Genomic DNA, 23,330 nt, shown 5'->3' with positions numbered 1-23,330 from the left:
CAAAGTACCCTCAATGGAGTACCCTCTAGTTTTTAATGTTTGGTTACCAACTATGGACAAGTTAACGCTCGTGATTACTATTTAACTCTACAATAAACTAGGAATATTTTTAAGAAATAACTATTGGTATTACCCATGGGGAATGCACAATTTCCAAGAAAAGGGAAATACCAAGGAAAGTGAAAAATACGGAGCAACAGATGGAATCGGAAAAGATGAAAAACAGCCCCACCACGACCGGCGAAGGACGACGCCACTATTCCCACCCGTGAAAGCGAGATTCCCTCCCCTGCCGCCTCGTCTGACGCCGAACGGCAATGGTCCCGAGCAGGTCTCCTCCGTTCCCCCTCCCCCTGTCGAGTCAAAAAGCGCACCCGAAGCGGCCAAGCAGCAAAACCTTCGCCCCTAAGCCTCGCCCCGCCTCGCCAAATCAAACCCCACGGGCGCACGACACAGATTCACCCGCGCGCCTCCGCTGCAGCCAAGCGTCGCCGCCGCCGCCGCCGTCTTGCCTCCGATTTCGTTCTCGCGCCACCCCAGTATCTCACCAGTCACCACCATGGGTGACGCCGCCACCGCCGCCGTCGCCGCCGACGCCGACGCCGCCGCGACAGAGGAAGTACATAAGGAGGATCCGGAGATTGTAGCGAGATGGTGAGTGTTGGTCCACCGCGCGGGTATGAACCGCGACAGGAAACGCCACTGAATGTGCGTGCGTGCAGGTACCAGCTGGAGGCGCTGGAGCGGGCCATGAGCGGGAACACGGTGGCTTTCCTGGACACGGGGGCCGGGAAGACGCTCATCGCGGGGCTGCTGCTGCGCGCGTACGCGCACCGCGTGCGGAAGCCGGCGCGGGATTACGCCGTCTTCCTCGTCCCCACCCGCGTGCTCGTGGAGCAGCAGGCACGGGTCGTCGAGGCGCATACCGACCTCCGCGTGTCCAAGTTCACCGGCGACATGGGCGTCGACTTCTGGAACGCCGCAATCTGGCGCCGCGTGGTGGACGACGCCGAGGTGCTTGTCATGACGCCGCAGATCCTCCTGGACAACCTCCGCCACAGCTTCTTCAGTCTCCAGGACATCGCCCTGCTCATCTTCGACGAGTGCCACCGCGCCAAGGGCAACTCCCCGTATGCGTGCATTCTCAAGGTCCCAATAGTTACAACCGCTCTGTTCCCTTTTGGTTTTGTTAATCTGACTTTTTAGAAGCTTTCCCTTTTTTTTGTCGCACCCACCAACACACTCCCTCCGTTTCTAAATACAGAGCAGTATTTTACTGTCCAAATCTAAACGACCGGGACCTTTCATAGAATACTCCGTTACTGGTTGCAAAATCACAATCATAAGAAAGCTTTACTGAATACGAATCCAACAATGTCAATTTCTGTAACCATAACTCACATTAGATTAATTGTATGTCAAATCACGATTTTGGACAGTTAAAAACACCCTACGATTTGATACTGAGGATGTAATAGTCAGTTTGAAACATTGTTGTTCTCTAGCTACTTGTATCAAGTATCAACTCAAGTGATATCATGACTGCTCATTTTACCACCTATATTGGCCACATTTACTGTTCCAGTTGAAGTCTTGGTCCACTAACCAATTTAGTAAAATCCTTCAGTTTACTTTCATTGTAGGAATTCTACCACCCTGTAATGAATTCTAGACCACGGGGCCCTCTGCCGAGGATATTTGGGATGACTGCTTCACCCACAGATTCAAAAAGTAAGGACGAAGCTGTGAACCTGTATATGTGTTTTACATCCTCAAAGATTATTTTTGAACAAACATCCTCTCAGTTCGACCAAATCTGTCACACTATTCCTTCCATAGATCTGCTGCAAGAGAGCTATTCTAAACGAATCGTCGAACTGGAGAATCTATTGAATTCAAAGGTCAGGCCATGTATAGATTCACATGTACCCTTTACCTATGATAATCATCATTCCTAATTTTTTCACGCATGAGGAATACTTTTGTGTATTTTCTGTTGAAGGTGTACACAGTTGACAATGAATCGGCTTTATCGGAATACATACCATTTGCCACTACGAGGATTGTGCAGTACGATGATTATATCATCCCATCCAACTCACATAACCATATCAAGAGTTGTTTGGACAGGTTGCAAGAAAAGGTATGCTGTTTGTCCCTTTATTTCTTTGAATTAAGGGGTTTCCGCCCAATTCCATTTCTCAATGAAATTGATAATGCGGAAGTCAGGGTGGACCGTTCCTTCAGGATGGTTCCAAACTTTTAACACAATCCACATGCTGAAAATATAACATGAAACACCAGGCAAAATTCTACCACAAAGTTTCTCAAAGCATCATTACAAAAAATCTACATAAAAGCATAAAAAACCGCCACAATCACATTAGCATTACAGAACCTACATTTCGAACTTCCAGTACACCCCCCTTTTAGCAAATTGTTTCTAGTAAGAGCATCTCCAATAGAAGATGCAAATTTGGAGATGTAAAAATTTACATCTCCCAAAAGTGCTTTTTGCATCTCCAAAAAAGTGCCAACTCCAACAGAAGATGCAAAATGGAGATGTAAAAGAGTAACTCCAATAGAAGATGCAAACTAGAGATGTAAAATTGGCCGCCGGCCGCGCGGCTGCTGTTCAGCTGCCGCCGGCCGCATTTGCACATCGATTTTTCGTAATTATAGCAACAGAAGTGCATCATCGACCATAGTTTTAAATCCTACAAGAAAAAGTCGATTGTCTCAAACGAAGTTGTTGGTCCAATAAATGAAAATGCACATGGACATCACTCAGTTTGTGTCCTCTCCGTTGTCACTAGTGCCATTGTCGACGGTGGTTGGTATGATCATCATCAATGGCTTCTTTCTCGACGTTTTCTTGCGTTGAAGTCTTGTTGCTGCGAACTCCACCGGAAGCACCTTCATTGCCATCCCCATGCCGCCCATGTTGCCACCGAAGCCACCTCCCATGCCACTCATCATGTTGCCGCCGAAGCCACCTCCCATGCCACTCATCATGTTGCCGCCGAAGCCACCTCCCATGCCACTCATCATGTTGCCGCCGAAGCCACCTCCCATGCCACTCATGTTGCCGCCGAAGCCACTTCCCATTCCACCTCCCATTACTCCGAAGCCACCATCCATGTTTCCACCAAATGCACCATTCATGGCACCACCCATCATGTTCATGTACCCTCCCATTCCTCCTCCCATGGCACCTCCCATTCCCCCTCCCATGGCACCTCCCATTCCCCCTCCCATTCCTCATCCCATCATGTTTCTAATGAGCATTTCATCGCGACAAAGTTCGACATACGCCTTTACCTTGGCATCAAGAGTAGATGTGTCCATGAACATAAACTTGAGTGCCTTCTCCTCGACTATCTTCATCTCCTCGGCCGCCGCCTTTCTCTCCTCAAGCTCAACCTTTCTCTCCTCGGCCGCTGCCAACCTCTCTTCGGCCGCCGCCCTCTTCTCCTCGGCTGCCGCCCTCCATCGCTCAGCTTCACTCCTCTCATCAATTTCTTTGAGCTTCAACAATTTTTTTCTTCCGCATACCCTTTCCTCGCCGTGACAATGGCATCAAATCCATCCTTGAGATCATTGTCTCCGGCCTTGGATCCCTTCACTTTCTTAGTTCCATCGGGCCTATAGGATTTAGTTGCTGAGTGAGGAATGGGGCTACCTCTCTCCTCACCCGGGCCATCTTCTTCATCCTCCACCACCACACTTTTCTTCTTCGAAGCATCAAAAACTTCTCTAGTTTTCCACTTCTCATCCTCCACCAGCACACTTTTCTTCTTCGAAGCATCGAAAACTTCTCTAGTTTTCCACTTCTCCTCATCCTTGAGCTCTTCCATTCTTCTTCCTCTTCTCTCCTTTGTTGTTCCTCTCTTGAAATAATCCTTGCGCAATCATTTTCTACAAGAAAACAATCAAGATGTCATCATCAAATTAGTGAACATTTCAATATTTGCGGAAAGTGGAGAAAGCACACATGAATAGCAAATGATTATTACCAGGTCACTTTCACCGCAACCACTTGGGTTCATGCGATCAACATTTGCCAAGCAACCCACTCACTTTTGACATTCGGCGTTGATGGTGCCCCAACGTTGACGAAGGGAGTCACTTGAGCGATAGTGGCCGCTAGTGTTGCGCGCATCAAAGAAATCCTTGATGCGTTGCCAATATGTGACGGCGGATTGGTCGGTCCCAACGGTTGCATCTTGAGAGACTTTTTTCCAAGCGATGCAAATCAACACATCTTCGGCGTTGGTATAATTTGCGGTTATTCCCTTCAAAACGAAGCCCTCATCATCCATGTCAAGATTGTCATTACCATATTGTGGAGTTTCATATTCTTGTGATGCATACTCATGTGAATAATCATCATTTGTCACATTTGTGGCGCGCATGAAAACTTCATCATCGAGACTACAAATGGACGTACACACAATCAACTACACATTCCATTGGAATCAACAGTTGGAACAACAAAGAAATGCACAAGATTTTTTTTAGCTTTGCGACATATCAACAAACACGTTGGATGCGGTCGTCATCGGCGTGGACACATCTTCCTCCATGGCCGGCGGCGGCGGAGGTGGATGAGGAGCACCGTAGCCGGATGAGGACGCCATGGTCGCCGACGGCTACAAATCGCCCGTCGAAGCCGCGACCGGCTTTGAGATTTTCGCCGGCCGAGGTTGGTTCCTTGCCAGGTTGCGGCCCCGAGCCGCCGACCGCTTCACGCCTCCACATCGAGGCTTGGCGGCCCCCTTCTTCTTTGCAGCCTCCAGCGTGACCGGTCGGGGTGGAGCAAATCCAGGGTGGCGGCGGCATCGAGGCGGAGGCGGCCGCATTGGGGAAAGTTGCCGCAGAGGCGGCTGCTGCGATGAGGTGGGTCAGGGCACCGTCGGCGGAGTCGGAGAAGGCGGCGGGGTCATCAGCGTCGGCGGGCGGGAGTCGGGCGGCGGCTAGTCGCGCAGAGGGGAAAGGAACTGGCAGTTGGGCGGTTGGCGGGCGGTCGCTTTTTTACATCTCCTGTAGGTGGAGATGCAAATTTGCATCGCGATGTGTTGTAGTTTACATCTCCGGGAGGTGGTGTCAGGCCCGTGGGTCTGGGGGTACCCAGGCCCGTCTGCCTGCGACCCAAGGCACGGCGCCTGGCGTGGGCCCAACACAGCCCATCTTCAAGACCTCACGAGCAGGATCCTCGCGAGGGCCCCCGCCTCGCGAGGTGGGCATTAGCAAGCCTCGTCAGGAGCTCCCTGAGGGCCTCGCGCCGGGCAGCCTCCCGAGGCTGCCTCCCGAGGCCCCTCGCGGGGCGGATATGTCTAGGCTCGCCAAACCCCGCCTTGCGTTGCACGTGGGTGACGCAAGCCACGACAAGCGGAGCCAGAAGGGCGCCAGCGAGTGTGGATAAGGATGTTTTCCTCTTTCGTGCCAAGGGAGCAAGGACAGCGCGTCGTTCACAAAGCAATCTCCAAAGGTTGCTATTTTGGTGCAAGAAGACCAGGACAGCGGGCTCGCCAGGACGGAGGTCATCGTCGAGCCCACCGACGTGTCATGGACAAAAGCTTTTGCAGGCGGAGACCACCTTTAGTCAAGATAAGTTGTACTCCTTTTCCCCTTTGAATTTGGCCGTTGTGGCAACCCTTCCCGCCTAGAGTTTTCAGGGGAAGAGGACCAGGGCCAGTATAAGTATAGGCTAGATGCCATCATAGAGGGTGGTCGAATCTTGAGCCCTCCAGAGGCGGTTCATCTTCCTCATACTCATCCTTCTTCGCGAGGCAATCGACACAAAGCAGGAGTAGGGTCTTACACCGCAAGGTGGCCCGAACTTGGGTAAACTGCCGTGTCGTGTATTTCTTTCCTTTCGCTCGAGCACGAAGGAGCGTCGTCGTGAGGCAGTGAGCAGCGAGCCGGAGCTTAGTGGAGTTCTGTGAGCCTAGAGTTCAAACCTTTTGTTGGGTCCCCAGAGCCCCGATTCCGACATTTGGCGCGCCAGGTAGGGGTGTGCCGAAGTTCCTCCGTTTCGCTCCTTTCTTACTTCACCGACCCCATGGCCGACGCTCACCGGGTTCACGCCGAGCGCCGAGCGGCCCGCGTTGCCAAGACGGTGCTCGCTGGAAGCAGCAACCGTTGCCTCTTCTTTGAGCATGCGCTTGCCACCGCCTACCCCGTCGTTTTTTTCAGCGTCGCGGGCTGCCCGGCTTTCACCATCGCCCTTCGCTAGGTGAATTGGCCAGCGAGGTTCAGACCGGCGCTGCCTCCGCGTTACGATGGCGCTGCTGACCCCGAGGAGTTTCTCTGGCTCTATACCCAAAGCATCCTGTTGGCGGGCGGTGGCGGCAAGGCCATGGCGAACTGGTTTCCCCTAGCCCTCGTGGGCGCCCCGCGCTCCTGGCTCCTCAGCATTCCTGAAGCTTCGATCTCTTCCTGGGGCGAGCTACGCGGTCGGTTCGCCGCGCGCTTTGTGCTCCAGGGGCCCCATGCGGTCGCGTGCATCCTCGGTGGGTCCCAGGCGCCTGCGTCCAATTGCCACTCCAAGTAGCTCTTTACGGGGCGAACGTTGCGCGGCCCCAGCCCGAGGCTTCATGGCCTCGCGCGTGTCCCGAGTGCGTCATCACCTTCGATTCCTGAGACCACCCCAAGTTCGCAGCCGCCGTCGGCGCGCTCCCCATGTTGTGCACACCCACCATCAGCAACGTCTCTGTCACCAAGACCCTCATCGACGGCGGCGGCGGCCTCAACGTCCTCTCCGTCGAGACCTTCGAGACGCTCCAAGTGCCTTATGACCAGCTCATGCCCACCAGGCCCTTCTCAGAGGTGACTGACGGCTCTACCGCTCCCCTGGGGCAGGTGCGCCTCCCCGTCATCTTTGGCACCCGCGATAATTACCGCACCGAGCTTATTGACTTAGACATGGCCCGCATCGGCCTTCCGTTCAACGCCATCCTGGGATACCCCACGCTTGCCAAGTTCATGGCGGCGACCCACCCCGGCTACAACGTAATCAAGATGCCCGGCAGCAGCGGCGTTATTACTGTTGCTGGAAGCAAGGAGGATGCGGTCTGGGCCCTCAAGCGCGCCTACAGGGCTACGACAGCCTCGCGCCTGGGCTTCGCAGATGGGGTCGGGCCTCCGGAGGTCGCTCCTGCGAGGAAGAAGCAACTGTTCTCTCAGGACCGCGCCGAAACAAAGAAGGAATTGGTTGACGGCAGCGGCGCAGGTCCTACCTTCACCATCGGCGCCGACCTTCCCCCTGAGCAGGAGGACGCGCTCGTCGCTTTCCTCCGGGCGAACAAGGACGTGTTCGCCTGGAAGGCGTTTGACCTGACCGGCGTCCCGAGGGAAGTAATCAAACACCATTTGGCGGTGTCCTAACGCTCGTCCCATCAAGCAGAAGGCGCGGCGCCAAGCGCCGGAGAAGCAGGCATTCATTGTCCAAGAGGTGCACAAGCTGCAGGAAGCTGGGGTCATTCGAGAGGTGCGCCATCCCGAATGGCTCGCCAACCCAGTCATCGTCCCCAAGAAAGGTGGTAAGGAGCGCATGTGTGTCGACTTCACGAGCCTCAACAAGCCCCGACATTGAGCACAGGAAAGCCTCGGCATCAAGGGACTCCAGGTGAAGAGACATCCCCCAGGACCCTTTCCTGCTCCCACGCATCGACCAAATCGTGGACTCCACCGCTGAATGTGACCTGCTGTGTTTCCTGGACGCATTCTCGGGCTACCACCAGATCAAGATGGCAGCGGAAGATGTGGAAAAGACAGCCTTCATCTCCTCGTGCGGCGTGTTCTGCTACACCTGCATGACGTTCAGTTTGAGGAGCGTCGGCGCTACCTTCCAGCGGCTGATGCGCATCACGCTGGGGCCACAGCTAGGGAGGAACGCGGAGGCCTACATCGACGACATCGTGGTCAAATCGCGCGAAGCCAAGACGCTAATCAAGGACCTAGAAGAAATGTTCGCAAATCTGCGCGAGGTCAGCCTGAAGCTCAACCCCGACAAGTGTCTCGTTGGAGTCCCCTCCGGCAAGCTTCTCGGCTTCCCCTTCAAGTTGCCTTGGGGCGCTTCATCTCCAAGCTAGGTGAGCGCGCCTTGCCCTTCTTCAAGCTGATGAAGAGGACAGGCTCCTTCAAGTGGACCCCTGAAGTGGACGCGGCTTTCGAAGACCTCAAGAGGTACCTCATGAGTCCGACGAGTGGCGTCGCGTTTTCATGAGCCCTTGGTCCTATACCTGGCGGCCACACCGCAGACGGCCTGTGCCGCGCTCGTAGCGCTGTGGGAGGAACACGTCGACACCAAGGAAAGGCTTCCCGAGACTCGCGGGCCCTCCAAGCTTCCTGGACCTTCCAAGCCTCACGAGCTGCCAGAACCTCGCGAGCCCTTCGCGTCTCAAGCCAGCGCCCCCAAGCCTCGTGCGCCTCTTCAAGAGCAAGCCCCTGCCGAAGCCACACGCCTCGTCGAGCACCCCATGTACTTTGTGAGCACGGTGCTGAGGGATGCGCGAGCGCGCTATGCTATGCAGCAGAAACTTCTCCTTGCCTTCCTGGTCGCCTCTAGGAAGCTGCGGCATTACTTTCAGGGTCACCCCATCAAGGTCGTCTCTGCTTACCCCCTGGAGAAAGTGCCGCATAGCCCTAATGCTGCGGGAGGGGTCGCTGAATGGAGCATCGAGCTGCAGGCATTCCAGTTGGAGTTCTGCACCACCAGAGTCATCAAGGGAGCGTCTCTTGCGGACTTCGTGGTGGAGTGGACGGACACATGCGGGGAGGAGCCTCATGAGGACAAGTCCCTCCTGCCTGGGGATGAGGCGCCTGCCGGGTGGGTCATGCACTTTGATGGCGCCTTCTCCAGACAGGGCGTGGGGGCTGGGGTCGTGCTTGTTTCCCCAGCGGAGGACAAGCTTTACTACGCCGTCCAGCTGTGCTTCCAGCATGGCGAGAAGGTCTCCAACAACATTGCGGAGTATGAGGGCTTGATCGCCGGCCTCAAGGCTGCTGCGGCCTTGGGCCTCACCATCAAGGGCGATTCTCAGCTCCTCGTCAACTTCTCCAACAAAAAGTACAAGCCAAAAGACGAGCACATGGCGGCCTACCTAGATGAGGTACGTAAGCTCGAGAAGCGCTTCCTGGGTTTAGAGTTGCAGCATATTCCGCGCGGCGTCAACAAGGAAGGCGACGACATCGCCAGGTGAGCGTCCTCCGCGAACCCCAGAGCCCAAGCGTCTTTGAAGAAAGGCTCTTCAGGCCATCAGCTGCGCCTCTCGCCACCGGTGCGACGCTGCTCCTTGAGGAGCTTCCGCCTGCACCATCCACGGGCGCGCCCGACTGCGGCCCGACCTTTGGGGCTTGCCTACTGTTGGCGTTGGAGCCTCAGGAGGATAGCTGGGTCACGGAGTTCAAGGACTATTTGCTCCACGACACCCTTCTGGAAGAAGATGTAGAAGCAGAGCCCGTGGCCCGGCAGGCCACCGCCTACTGCTTACAAGACAGCGAGCTGTACCGCAAGCACCCCAATAGTGTCTTGCTGCGGCGCATTTAAGAGGAACAAGGGCGCGAGTTGCTAGCTGACATCCATGGGGGAGACTACGGACATCACTCCTCGTCGCGTACCCTCGCGGGTTCTATTGGCCCACGGCGCTCCGCGACGCCACCAAGCTAGTCCAGTCCTGCGAAGCTTGCCAGTTCCACGCCAAGCAAATCCATCAGCCCGTGCAAGGACTCCAGATGATCCCACTCTCGTGGTCCTTCGTGGTATGGGGGCTGGACATACTGGGCCCTTTCCCTCGCGCGGCTGGCGGTTACCGCTACCTCTACGTCGTTATCGACAAGTTCACCAAGTGGGCGGAGGTGGAGCCCGTGCGCACCATCCCGGCGGGTTCGGCTGTCAAGTTCATCAGGGGCCTCGTGAGCCGGTTCGGTGTCCCCAACTGTATTATCATTGATAACGTCTCCCAGTTTACGAGCGGCCTCTTCACGTCATACTGTGCTAACCTTGGAATGCAGATATGCTACGCGTCGGTGGCGCACCCTAGGAGCAATGGCCAGGCCGACCGCACCAACGCGGAGGTCCTCAGGGGCCTCAAGACTAGGAGCTTCAAGAAGAAGCTTGAGCCCTGCGGCAAGGGCTGGCTGGACGAGCTGCAGTCTGTGTTGTGGTCCATCCGCACCACCGGGACGAAGCCCACCGGCGAGACTCCCTTCTTCCTCGTCTACGAGGCCGAGGCGGTCCTCCCATTCGAGCTCAAACATGGTTCTCCGCGAGTCCTGGCATTTGATGAGGCGCGCCAGGACGACTCGCGGGGGGCCGACCGTTTGCTCCTCGAGGAGGCCTGCCGTCAGGCCGCCCTCCGCGCCGCGAGGTACCAGCAGGCCTTGCGGCGCTACCACAGCCGCAACATCCGCCCACGCACTCTCGAGCTCGGGGACCTCGTCCTGAGGCGGATCCTATCCAGGGAGGGCCTCCACAAGCTCTCGCCCGTGTGGGAAGGCCCTTTCAATGTCGCCCACGTCTCCAGGCCAGGCGCCGCACGCCTGGAGACGGAGGATGGAGTTCTTGTGCAGAACGCTTGGAACATCCAACACCTCCGCAAGTTCTACCCGTGACCCTCTCACGTAAGAATGAGGTGGGGCTGTACACGCCCCAGAGCCTCCCGGTGCGCCGCTCCACGGCCTCGCGGGAGCTCCCACCCACACTCAAGTGGAAGCCCCATGCTCCGCGCTGGCGGAACGATCGTACAACGATCATGTCCACGCCCAAGTGGAGGCCCCATGCTCCGCGCTGGTGGGAAGATCAATGAAGGTGCTGGACGCGGCAGCCTTTTCCTTTTTGCTTGTAAACAAGTTTGCAGTTTCTCTAAGTAAAGACTGTGGTTTTCGCGGCTTCTATATGAAAGGAATTTGTTTTTCTTGTGGCTTTTTTCTGGGTCTCATTCTTTTCGTCAGCTATGCATGCCCAGAGCCTCTCTCATGAGCCACGCGCGAGCGGGGGCTGGGCTTGGTGCTCACGCTTGGGTCAGTCCCAGCGGCACTAATAGCCCAAGTAGCCGGGCCCTGGGCCGCGGGCCTGCACCCGCGCGCACCACCCCACCAAGGCCTTGGTGTCCAATGGCCTTTCGTGACGCACATGAGCGAGCCAATGAGCATGCTGCCCCCAAGCTTTTCACCTCAGGAGCACTCGCTAGCCCTGGCGCTCTCACCTCCTGGCCTTGCCCAGGCATCGCGACCTAGCATACCAGCGACGGTCAAGCCCCGCGTGGGGCTGTCTTCTAATGACGTAAAGCGTGAAAGCAGACATGAAGGAAAAGCAAGCCTTAGGAGAACACAAAAGTTGCTCGATACATCATTAAGGATTTCAGCAAATGTTCCTCACGCCCCCATGGGGTCATAATCAGGTACCGGCAGGAAAGAAAAGAGGGGCGACCTAAGGAGACGTGACGCCGCTGTCCTCGCCATCGTCGCCCTCGTGTTCCTCGATCCCGCGTCGGTCTTCGTGGCTGTCAGGGGCGAACCGTGCGCTCAGCGCATCCACGTGGTCCTCCACCCATACCGCGAGGGCGTCGCGGATCACCTCAGGCACGGGGGCTATCACGGCCTCGAAGTCGAAGCCGGGGTCGGAGCGGAAGAGATGGCTGAAGACGCGCGTCGAGGCCTGGGCAAGGAGGTCACGACTTTCCATTGATTCGGCACCTGGGAACAAAGAGCACAGAGATTGTGACGCTCCAACCTATCGACTGTCAAGCACTGACGTTAGAGGTCCAGCCACAAGTACTTGTAAGAAAGCAATGCATTGTAGGAAGAGAGCCCTAACGGTTCTCCATACATGCAAAGTATTGCAAATCAGGGGACTACAACTGGCATGTACACTAAAGCCTGCTGACATTAGGTCCTGGTCAGTTTAGGGCCCAGCGCTTAGTTGCATGGTTTTGATATTTGAGGGATGCAAGTTTAACGGCCTTGAAGTTGAGGGTGTGAGTTGAACAGAGGTAAGGTAAACAGCTCAAGGACCTAAAGTTGGTTTTTTCTTAAATAATATTGGCATAATTTTCTCTATTTATGTAACATAATAAACTATGATCAAATTTAGCATCTATATTTAGTCCAAGTGGAAGTTGAAGTAATAATTATATCGTATGATTTGCTTTTCTTATGAAATACAGCCTTGTCTGCATTACAATTGTTTTCACATTTTGTTTTTCCCTGGCATTCTGTTTGTGTTGGTGTGATATAGTAGTTTTTTGTATATGCATGCCTTGTCTTCTAACACATTCAGTAACCTAACATGTTTACATTCTCTTAGCATTTAGAAGTCCTCAAGGCAAATCTACATGGATTGTCTCGGAAAAATGCGAAGAAAGGGATATCAAAATTACACAAGGCATTCTTATATTGCACAGCTAATCTTGGAGTATGGCTAGCAGCAAAGGTGTGAGAACATACAATGATGCATGCTTGTATTACATTTGTGTAGCCCTGAAATGCCTTAACCTTTTATTATTATTATTTTCAGGCTGCTGAGATACACTCAACAACTAATGAACAATTCTTATCTTTCTGGGGTGAAGAACTGGATAAGAATGTTGAAGGCTTTGTTAGAAGCTATAGTGAAGAAGTATACAGGGAACTCTCATGTTTTTCAAAGAGAGGTAGACATGCAGTTGTGATTTTTCGTTTTGTCTATTCAGCTTATATATTCCTGAAAGTCAATTTTGTACGAGTTATTTGGTGTATGACTATACTTCCAATGCTGCTACTGTTAACTCGTAATCATTATTTGTCGGTAAAGCACTGTACTGATTCGTAAGTTGTGTATACCTGGTGATGGCACGGCACATGGTTGTGCTTTTCATGGTGTATCATATCACATCTGGTATCTGTCTGTCAAATCGTAAATGGCTCTGCTTTTAATGTTGTATCATATCACATCTGCTATCCATATGTCAAGCAAAATGTTATACGACAACAAATTAAAATTCACTTGTGAACATATCATCCTAACTTGAAATGAGGTGAAAGATACCATTGATCTGTTTAAACACAAAGTTAACTATTATACCATGGTTTTTTTGATCCTCTGCTATTTTCATAGGTCATATTGGTGAAGATTTTGCAGCTGATTTGCAAGATGGGTTATTGACACCTAAAGTTCATTGTCTTGTTCAGTTTCTTCTGGAATACAGGTGGTAAAATACTTGGACCTTATATTTAGTATGCCAATTTAGTTCACATATTTACTCCCTTGATTGCATTGGCTTTGCTACAACTGTATTGTGCCCCAGTTATCCGTTTAGGGAATAATATCCCGGTAGTTAGGAAAGATAGGATTACTTGAGATCCAAGTTATCTATCTCCATATATACGAGGACTTGTACCCCTTATCAATGAAACAATGAATCAATGGTTTAGTTTGTATCTCTTAGTCTAGCCTATTTATCCTGGATGTTCCAAGATCGATCTAATTAGAATGTGGTGAACAATAGTGCTGTACTCATTTTGTTTAATTACATTTCCCCAAAACATCAACTTTCAGCCTCAGTCCAGTGAAATGACCAGTAAAAAGTGGGACATGGGTATAAATGAAGTTGAGATTCTGAAAAATAACATCCAAGAAATGGACCAGTAAACAGAGATATTGGACAAGGGGATGGCTGGTACAGTGCATAACTTACATAAACATGTCACATGGTCACTGTCAATGTGATTAGTTCCTTCGTTCTACACGAATTTAGTGACTAAAACAACACTTTTTTTGGTGCATGTGTAGTTTCTCATTAAGTTCATTTTGTTTTAGTAGAATAATCTCTCTCTCTTTCAGGCACATGCAAGACTTAAGATGCATTGTATTTGTCGAGAGAGTTGTTACAAGCATTGTATTGGAGTCTCTCCTGTCCACTATCAATCAAATGCCTGGGTGGATTGTTAAACACATTGCAGGAAACAGACCTATGTTTCACAACCAGAGTAGAAATAAACAAACGGAAATTGTTGACGCCTTTAAAGGAGGAAAGGTTCGCCATTAATACTGTTGTCCTGTGCTCACATTCTGTTAACGACATGATAATTCTCTGATAGGAAAGGGATGTTCCTGTAGGTACATATAATTGTGACCACACAAGTATTGGAGGAGGGGCTGAATGTGCCAGGTTGTCACTTAGTAATTCGCTTTGATCCCCCAACAACTGGGCGCAGCTTTATACAGTCACGTGGTCGAGCTCGGATGCCAAACTCTGACTATGTTTTGCTTGTTAGAAGGCATGTCTTTTGATTTTCGTTGCTATTTTTTGTTTCCAGCACACATTTTATTTAATTGTTCATCTAAATGCAAATTAAAATCTTTGTCTTCTATATTGTGGACATTATCCACTGCTTTTCCCACTTCATCAGTTGAATAGCATGTGCTCAGTATATAATCCTTGGTTATTAGTACCAGTAAATTGTTGTTCACCTATATTACTCAGTGCGTTTCGTTTATCAGTTGAATTGTTTATATTGGATTAAGCATACCTGGTTAGATGTTAAATGCTAGTGTTCACTTAATATTGTGAGATGGCTTGATGGGACTGCCGATATGACTCCAAATCCTGATATGTTTAAATCTGAAACAATCAATAAAGGCCAAGTTCAAAAGCCACTTGTTTGCTTTTTCATTAAGAACCCAAAATTGTCTAGTGTTTCCTAGTGTTCACTTAATATTGCAAGCTGACGTGATGTGAGTGCCGGTATGATTCCAAATTCTGATATGTTTTCCTGTCAGATCTGTATGGAAACCGCAGGTAACCATAACATGGTATGGATCTGTTTTCAATCGAGATAACTATATTTGAGTAGAAAGCCGTCCGATTTTTTGCTCGGTTATTGGTGGAAACTGTTGGAGACAAGAGTTTTGGCAATGCTTCACGATGTATTGATCGGTGCATAGCGCACGTATATATGGAGTACAAGGTGGACCACAACCTCAACTATACAAAGACTAGGAGGTGGGCCAGGCTATACAATATACATGCACAAACCATATATTCAACACCCCCCCGCAGTCGAAGCGTCGCCGGAGACGCAAAGACTGGACCTGAACTCCTCGAAGACAGAAGTAGGCAGTCCTTTTGTCATGACGTCGGCGAACTGCTGCGCCGTCGGGACGTGGAGGACCCGGATGCGCCCAAGAGCCACCTGCTCACGAACAAAGTGTATATCGAGCTCAATATGCTTCGTTCGACGATGATGGACCGGGTTGGCGGAGAGGTAGACGGCGGAGACGTTGTCGCAGTAGACGAGCGTGGCCTTGTGAACATCACAAAGCAACTCCTGAAGCAGCTGATGGAGCCAAGAGCATTCAGCAACGGCGTTAGCCACTGCTCGATACTCAGCCTCGGCACTCGAGCGGGACACAGTGGGCTGTCGCTTGGAGGACCAAGAGATCAGGGACGGCCCAAGGTAGACACAGTACCCCGAGGTGGAGCGCCGTGTGTCCGGGCAGCCGGCCCAGTCCGCATCAGAATAGGCGACGAGGTCGGTGGAGGCGGAGGCCGTCAGCGTAAGTCCCAAAGACTGGGTGCCGCGTATGTATCGGAGGATACGCTTCACCAGAGTCCAGTGGGAGTCGCGCGGAGCATGCATGTGAAGACAGACCTGCTGAACAGCATACTGCAAGTCGGGGCGCGTCAGGGTCCGGTACTGCAAGGCACCCACAATGGAGCGGTAGAAGGCCGCATCAGATGCAGGTGAACCCATCGGGCCGTCGAACCACCTCAATGCCAAGGAAGTAATGCAGGGGACCCAAGTCCTTCAGGTTAAACTCATCGCGAAGACGAGCAGTGAGCCGCTGGAGGAGCGCGACAGTGGATGCCGTCAGAATGATGTCATCGACATACAACGGCAAGTAGGCCGTGTCAACGCCGTGATGATACACGAAGAGGGACGCATCGGAGCGAGTCGATGTACATCCGAGCGTCTGCAGGAAGGCGGCGATGCGCTGGTACCGGGCCCGAGGTGCCTGCTTCAACCTGTAAAGAGAACGGGAGAGCAAACACACATGATCTGGATGCGTGGCGTCGACGAAGCCGGTGGGCTGCTCACAGAACACCTGCTCAGCAAGGTGACCGTGCAAGAAGGCGTTGGACACATCCAACTGATGCACATGCCAAGCGCGAGACACGGCTAGCTGGAGCACGGCGCGGATCGTGCCCGGTTTAACAACCGGGGCAAATGTGTCGGTGAAGTCCACGCCCGCGCGTTGTCGAAAGCCCCGAACCACCCAGCGAGCTTTATAGCGCTCGAGAGTACCGCCGGACGAGTCTTGTGCCGAAAGACCCACTTGCCCGTGATGATGTTGGCACGGGGCGGCCGAGGGACGAGCTGCCAGGTACGGTTCCGCTGGAGCGCGTCGAACTCTTCCTGCATCGCAGCGAGCCAATGAGGATCCCGAAGGGCGGCTCGAGCTGACGATGGGAGAGTGGACGGCTCAGAGACGGAAGCAGCGAGAAGGTACTCATCGCTGGGGTACCGTGTGCTCGGGCGGAGGGTGCCAGCCCGAGAGCGAGTCATCGGACGGGGCAGCGGGTCCGGAGCGGAGATGGGTGACGACGAGGAAGAACCCGCCTCCTCCGAGGCCGCGGGCGAGGCCGCCAGCAAGGCGGCGGGTGAGGTCGCCGGCGAGGCGGCGGGCGAGGCCGCCGCGGGCGAGGCAGACGGCGGGGTCGGGGACGTCAAGGGCGTCACGGGCGCCGAGGAAGGGGCAGCCCCCAGGGCAGCCAACCGGGGAGAAACTCGACCCGTGTCGCGGGGGGCACCCTCAAAGCCTGGAGGCGGCCCAAGAGAAGCACGTGAGCGGCTGTCACCGGGAGCGGGTAAAGCCGCAACATCCGAAGGTACCTGCTGAAACGGAAAAACCATCTCGTCAAAGTAAACATGTCGTGAAGTGATAAGCCGATGTGAGATAGGATCATAGCAGCGGTAACCTTTGGTGTTGGGGGGATAGCCGAGAAAGATGCAGGCCACATACCGAGGTGCGAGCTTGTGAGGGGTAGTGGAAGCGATGCTGGGGTAGCACAGGCAACCGAAAATACGGAGCTCAGTATAGGAAGGTGGCGTGCCAAACAAGAGGTGATGAGGTGCAAAGTTCCCGCGAGTGCGACAAGGACGAATGTTGATGAGTAGTGATGCGGTGGCGAGCGCGTCGGGCCAAAAACGTGGTGGCACGTTGGCGTGAAAGAGGAGGGTGCGAACGCAGTCGTTAAGAGTGCGAAGCACGCGCTCAGCGCGACCGTTTTGTTGCGAAGTGTACGGGCAAGTGAGACGAAAGATCGTGCCGTGTGTGGCGAGAAGGTTGCGGATTGCAAGGTTATCAAACTCGTTCCCGTTGTCTGTTTGCAACGCATGAATGGGACGTCGAAACTGCGTGGAGACATAGGAGTAGAAAGCGGTGAGAGTGGCAACAGAATCCGACTTTCGCCGCAACGGGAAGGTCCACACATAGTGCGAAAAATCATCAAGTATGACAAGATAATAAAGATAGCCCGTGTTACTTGCAACAGGAGAGGTCCAAACATCACTATGAATTAACTCAAACGGGTATGATGTGACATGCGAGGAATTGCTAAAAGGAAGACGAACATGTTTGTCGAGACGACAAGCATGACAAGTGTGATCGTCGATCTTATTGCACGTGAATGAAAAACTCCGAAGAATATGACGAAGGGTGGCGGTGTTGGGATGACCGAGACGGGCGTGCCAAAGGTCCACTCCGGCAGAAAGCGCCATGGGTGCAGCGGCAGAGGAAGTGGATGAGTGGACCGGGTAGAGCTCGTCGGGGCTGTCACATCGGTGGAGCACCATCCGGGTACGGGCATCCTTAACAGAAAAGCCAAACATGTCAAATTCAACGGTAACAGGATTTTCACGTGTAAGAGAACGAACGGAAACAAGATTTTTAATGATGTCAGGAGAGACAAGTACGTTAGAAAGATATAACGGCATGGAGAGAAGGAAAAGCAGCATGGCCGACATGAGTAATAGGCATGGAAGAACCGTCACCCACGGTAATGCTTGCAGCGGTGTGAACGGGGTGAGCGGCAAGAAGGTTACCGGGGTTGGCGGCCATGTGAGCCGTGGCTCTGGTGTCCATATACCAGTCGCCACCGCCAGTGTACTGCTGCGGCGTGGGGGCGGTGTGGAGGGCCGCTAGGAGCGCGGGGTCCCAAGGTGCCGGCGGAAGAGCCGGGGCGGACGGCGCCGGCTGAGGCGGTGGCGCCACGAACCCACCGGCCGAGGGCAGCCCATAGGCCGCGGAGGGGCCGTAGAGCGGCACGGGCGGGTACGGCTGAGGGGCCGCATGAAGCGCCTGATGAGCGGCCGGGCGGGCGCCGAAGAGGCCCGGAACGGGGGCACGCGGTACAGGCATGGAGTACGCGTGCACAACCCCGGTCCAGGGGTTCTGGCCGGCCTGCCAGGGCGCCGGTGGGAGCTGCTGCTGGTGGTGGCGCGGCGCCCCGCCGGGCGCAGCCAGCTGCTGCTGCTGCTGCGGCTTGCGGCCGCCTCGGCCACGGCGGCCCCCGCGGCGCTGCTGCTGCTGCTCGGCGGGGGGCTGCGGTGGGGCCGGCGGCTGCTGCGGGTACGGGAACCCGGGCGGCGGCGGCGCTGGGAAGGGGCCCGGGACGGGCCTCGGCGGGGCGGTGGGCGGCGCACCGCTGCGGGTACCGGCGGTGAGGGCGGTGTGGGTGGCCCGGGTGCGTGACATCCGCATCCTCCGCTCCTCCAACTTCAGGTACGCAACGATCTTCGGGAACGTCGGGTTGGTGATGAGGGGGATGTTGGAGGCAGCGTTCCCGAAATTGTCGTTCAGGCCGGCGATGAGGGTGCTGAGGAGGAGCTCGTCGGAGACCGTCTCACCAAGGTCACGGAGCTCGTCAACAAGCTTCTTGAGGCGCATGCAGTAATCATCAACAGACGTGTCGAGCTGCTGGCACCCAAAAAACTCGCCGTGCAAGAAAACCTTGCGTTGGAGCGCGTTGTCGGTGAAGAGGCCGTTGAGCTTGGTCCAAACGGCGTGAGCATCATCGTCGGCGGAGACCACCGTGTGGAAGAGGTCCTTCGAGATGGTGGTGTAGAACCAACGGATGAGAGTGGCGTCGATGGACATCCACTCCTCATCGTCCTCCATGAAGCGGAGTCCACGGAGCCATCGATGTGATCCCGGATGTTGTACTCCCGGAACACGAGGGAGAAGTACGTCTTCCATGCATAGTATGTGGAGGTGAGGTGGTCGAGGACGACGGGAACCCGGGCGAGGATGTTGAGGTCGCGGATGACGACGGGATCGGGACCTTCGAACGGGTTGGTGCGGCGGCTGCGGGTGGTGCGGGGGAGCCGGGGGAGGCCATGGGGGGATGGGGTTGGCGGCGTCTCGCGGGGAAGCGGCGTGGCCGAGGGGTGGAGGCGCGGCCGGGGGGCGGCGCGGTAGGGTGGAGGCGGAAGCGGGGGCGGCGGCGCACACGGGGGCGGCGGTCGCGGCGGCGACGGCGGCGGGTGGTGGTGGCGGCAGCGGCGGCGGCGGCGGCACACGGGTTAGGGTTAGGATCTTAGGTATGATACCATGTTGGAGACAAGAGTTTTGGCAATGCTTCACGATGTATTGATCGGTGCATAGCGCACGTATATATGGAGTACAAGGTGGGCCACAACCTCAACTATACAAAGACTAGGAGGTGGGCCAGGCTATACAATATACATGCACAAACCATATATTCAACAGAAACTAGTCAGCGCCTATTTTATTATCAGTAGTCTGATCAGATCTGTTAATTCTATTCCTACTGACCACATTTTTCTATTTAGCTACAAAATGTGGATTCATGCTACAGTGAAAAAATGATATACTCAAGTTGTGTCTTAAGTTGATTTATTAGTACAGTTTCCTCTTGAATTGCAAGCAACCCCTACTTTACCTTTGTTCTCATCATTACTTCTAGTTCTTTCTGTATCAGGGGGGATGCAGAGGCCCACTCTAAGACACTGAAGTTTCTTGCAAGCGGGCAAATAATGCGGGAAGCATCTCTGAAGCTTGCATCTACTATGTGTCAACCACTTGAAGACACCTTGTTGCAGGAAGAATATTACCGTGTTGAATCCACTGGAGCAACTGTGACTATGAACTCCAGTGTCCAGTTGATATATTTTTTCTGCTCGAAGCTCCCATCTGATGAGTCTGTTCTATGTACCTTAAATTATGGTTCCTTCTGTTTCATATTGCAAATCATTTTCTGGCACAAGTATCTTATGTTTCTCATGGATTATATCTCTGTCCCAGATACTTTAAACCTCTACCAAGATTCATTATTGACAAGGAACTACGTACTTGCACCCTGTACCTTCCCAATAGCAGCCCTGTGCAGGCTGTTAATACAGAAGGAGAAGTTTCTGCCCTCAAAAAGGCAGTTTGTCTTAAGGCCTGCCGAGAATTACATGCTGTCGGCGCTCTAACAGATTATCTGTTACCAGAATTTGGTTTTCCATGTGAAGAAGAACCCGACATTGGTATGCTTATCATTAAAAACTAACTAATTCACTTGGTCCAGCTATTGTAATTTATGCATATTTAGCTGTGATGGATTATGCAGGGAGTTTACTATGCAGGTTGTGCTGTTTGATTATGTAGGTTATTGTGCAAGTTGTGATGGTTGATTATGCAGGTTGTGCTAGTTCATTGTGCAAGTCGTAATAGTGGTAATTTAATTTGTAGTGTTGGTGACTAAAGAGACTCTTTCCCGACAGCCTACCACGAAGAGAAGAAAGTGCTCTCAGGGTAGAGTTGATAATGTTGAGTTGATCTAGTTTGTAAAATTTCTTGCAGTTAGCAACTTGGGCCTTCTTTGGGTTCTTAAAAACTGCAAAACTCAACCTATGCCAAATGATTTTATCCTAGATAGTCATGGTACTCATGTTGCATGGTAGGTTAGGCTCATAATTACAATTGGCTCTTCTGGTACAAACATATTGAAATATATTCAACAGTACAAAGTTACCTCACATCAATTATACTTGGTACTTGTTGATTTTGCATTTTCATTATACTTGAAAAGTGTAGGCTAAGAACTCAGATTGAAAAATACAAGGTTACTCGTCGCAAACGTATTCCCTCTTTGCCGCATAATATTGTTCAATATGAATATGTACATGCTATTGGATTGGCCTCGCGCATTAACATTGCTTCATCGTTCCTCTTGTAGTTGTTGAGAAATACCAACACGAGCAGCCTGAGTACTTTCCAGAGGAATTTGTGTACAATTGGTTATACTTTTCTCGTCTTGGAATATATTATTGCTACAAGATTTCAGTAGAAGGGTGCTTGAAAACAACTTATTGTCCAAATGATATACTTCTAGCTGTGAAATGTGATTTGGGACCAGACTTTGTCTCTACCTCACTAAAATTGTTTGGTGAGCAAGACAATGCTAGTGTTGCCATGAAATATGTGGGAAACATTCATTTGAATCAAGAACAGGTAAGTTGGGGCTTATGTTTGATATTATCATTCTTATATAGTCCTTCCTCCGTTTCATCAATGGAATTTTTTCTGTGCTAGTCTTCGTGATGAATAGCATAATGTTTGTTTCTTCAGGTAGTTATGGCAAGAAGATTTCAGACTAGCATTCTTTCTTTGCTTATTAATAAAGACCATTCTGAGGTCATTAATGCTGTCAAATACTCCCATGAGATGCAAGTGTCCACTGGAATTGTCTATCTACTGCTACCCTTAGTTTGTGGCAAAGTTGATTGGTGCAGTATGAAGTTCTCGACCTCGCAAGTATATGATGCCAGTAACAAGGATATCAGACATTGCCATTCTTGTAAACAAGTTGATTTACTGCAAACAAAAGATGGTCCTCTGTGCAGATGCATGCTTCAAAATTCCATTGTTTGTACCCCTCACAATAGCAAATTCTATGCTGTTAATGGGTTCCTTGACTTAAATTCCAAATCTCTTCTGCACCTTCGTGATGGCAGAGCCCTTACCTACATAAACTATTTCGATACTAGGTATAAGTTTGTCCTTTTAGTTTAATCTATCTGCACCCGAATATATATGTCCTCACTGATTGCTTTTTCAGGCATGGACTCAGTCTAACACATGAAAATCAACCCCTGTTGGCAGCCAGGAATCCTGTTGAAGTGCGGAATTTCCTCCAGAAGCGCCATTATAAAAATAAAAAAGGTTAGTTTTGACTCATGCATGCTTTATTAGAAGCATATTTTTAGTCATTCTTTCATATGACATGGGTGCTGCCAACCGCTGTCTGGGCATTCTGCAGATGCTGATTTGCAGTTTCTGATCGTCTATAACTGAGTATGACCCGATTATTATGTGGGTCGTGGCAAACCTTCAAGCTGTTTTAACTTTGAACTTGGTGTGTGTTCATGCTGTAAAATCAGAGTATACTACGCACCCTTCTGGGGTTCTATACAGCTAATCATATTCTGTCCTAAAATGTGAATTCTCTTAACAATGAATTTTAGTCTGTGTCAACTTTCACAAATCATGCATCCTCCCCATTGTGTCTGCGAAGACAAGACGCCATCCGGCAAGCCTTTTTGGATGCACAATGGGCTCCTTCCCTTTGCATACCTGGGTCTTCCCCTGCACCATCTGGCTGTCCTTTCTTGATGCAAAATTGACTGCTTTCCTTTTGCTACCTTGGTCTTCCCCTGCACCATCGGGCAAGCGAGACCGCGAACGGCCCCGGCGATCAGCCCTACCCAGAGAGCGGCGCTGCGGGGAGCGACGGTCCGTGCGCGCGGGGGAGTGACGGTCAGAGCGGACGGGGGAACGGCGGTTGGAGCGGTCAGAGCGGATGGGGGAGCGGTGGTCGGAGCGAGGGGCGTCGCGGGAGGTAAGCTGCCGGCGCAGATCGGCCTCATGACGTGCGGCGTCGGGGGAAGGCCGCGAGGCGCAGCTCCGCGTCGCCCCACTCGCTGGCTTCAGCCTTCACCATCCTCACTCCCCAGAATTAGCAGAGGCTGCCCCCTATGTTGGAATGCTTGAAGGTGATAAGCATCTTGAGTAGAGTCATATGTTTTTTATTTTTTAAGCTCGTGCTTAACAACAACAACAACAACAACAACAACAACAACTAAGCCTTTAGTCCCAAACAAGTTGGGGTAGGCTAGAGCTGAAATCCATAAGATTTCGAAACCAACTCATGGTTCTTGCACGTGGCTAGCTAACTTCCACGTAGCCCTGTCCATGGCTAGTTCTTTGGTGCTATTCCAGTCCTTCAGATTTCTCTTTTACTGACTCCTCCCATGCTATGTTTGGTCTACACAGACCT

At 52.4% G+C, this 23,330-nt stretch overlaps 1 protein-coding gene across 1 annotated transcript in view; it reads left to right on the top strand.

The window, feature by feature from the left end:
• Positions 1-245: 245 nt before the first annotated feature.
• LOC109750274 (endoribonuclease Dicer homolog 2a) overlaps positions 246-23,330 on the top strand; it is a 34,362-nt gene continuing 11,277 nt past the window's right edge. The window contains exons 1-15 of the mRNA XM_020309231.4: positions 246-654; positions 723-1,149; positions 1,644-1,731; positions 1,840-1,901; positions 2,003-2,143; positions 12,311-12,436; positions 12,521-12,656; positions 13,100-13,190; positions 13,826-14,018; positions 14,102-14,262; positions 19,989-20,207; positions 20,312-20,538; positions 21,231-21,505; positions 21,623-22,041; positions 22,113-22,216. Coding sequence (XP_020164820.1) covers positions 560-654; positions 723-1,149; positions 1,644-1,731; positions 1,840-1,901; positions 2,003-2,143; positions 12,311-12,436; positions 12,521-12,656; positions 13,100-13,190; positions 13,826-14,018; positions 14,102-14,262; positions 19,989-20,207; positions 20,312-20,538; positions 21,231-21,505; positions 21,623-22,041; positions 22,113-22,216 — 2,764 coding nt within the window. The 5' untranslated portion in view covers positions 246-559. The remainder of the gene's footprint in view (positions 655-722; positions 1,150-1,643; positions 1,732-1,839; positions 1,902-2,002; positions 2,144-12,310; positions 12,437-12,520; positions 12,657-13,099; positions 13,191-13,825; positions 14,019-14,101; positions 14,263-19,988; positions 20,208-20,311; positions 20,539-21,230; positions 21,506-21,622; positions 22,042-22,112; positions 22,217-23,330) is intronic.

Source organism: Aegilops tauschii, chromosome 5 (genome assembly GCF_002575655.3).
Source record: "Aegilops tauschii subsp. strangulata cultivar AL8/78 chromosome 5, Aet v6.0, whole genome shotgun sequence".
Lineage (NCBI taxonomy): Eukaryota > Viridiplantae > Streptophyta > Magnoliopsida > Poales > Poaceae > Aegilops > Aegilops tauschii.
This window is presented reverse-complemented; position numbering and strand designations above follow the sequence as displayed.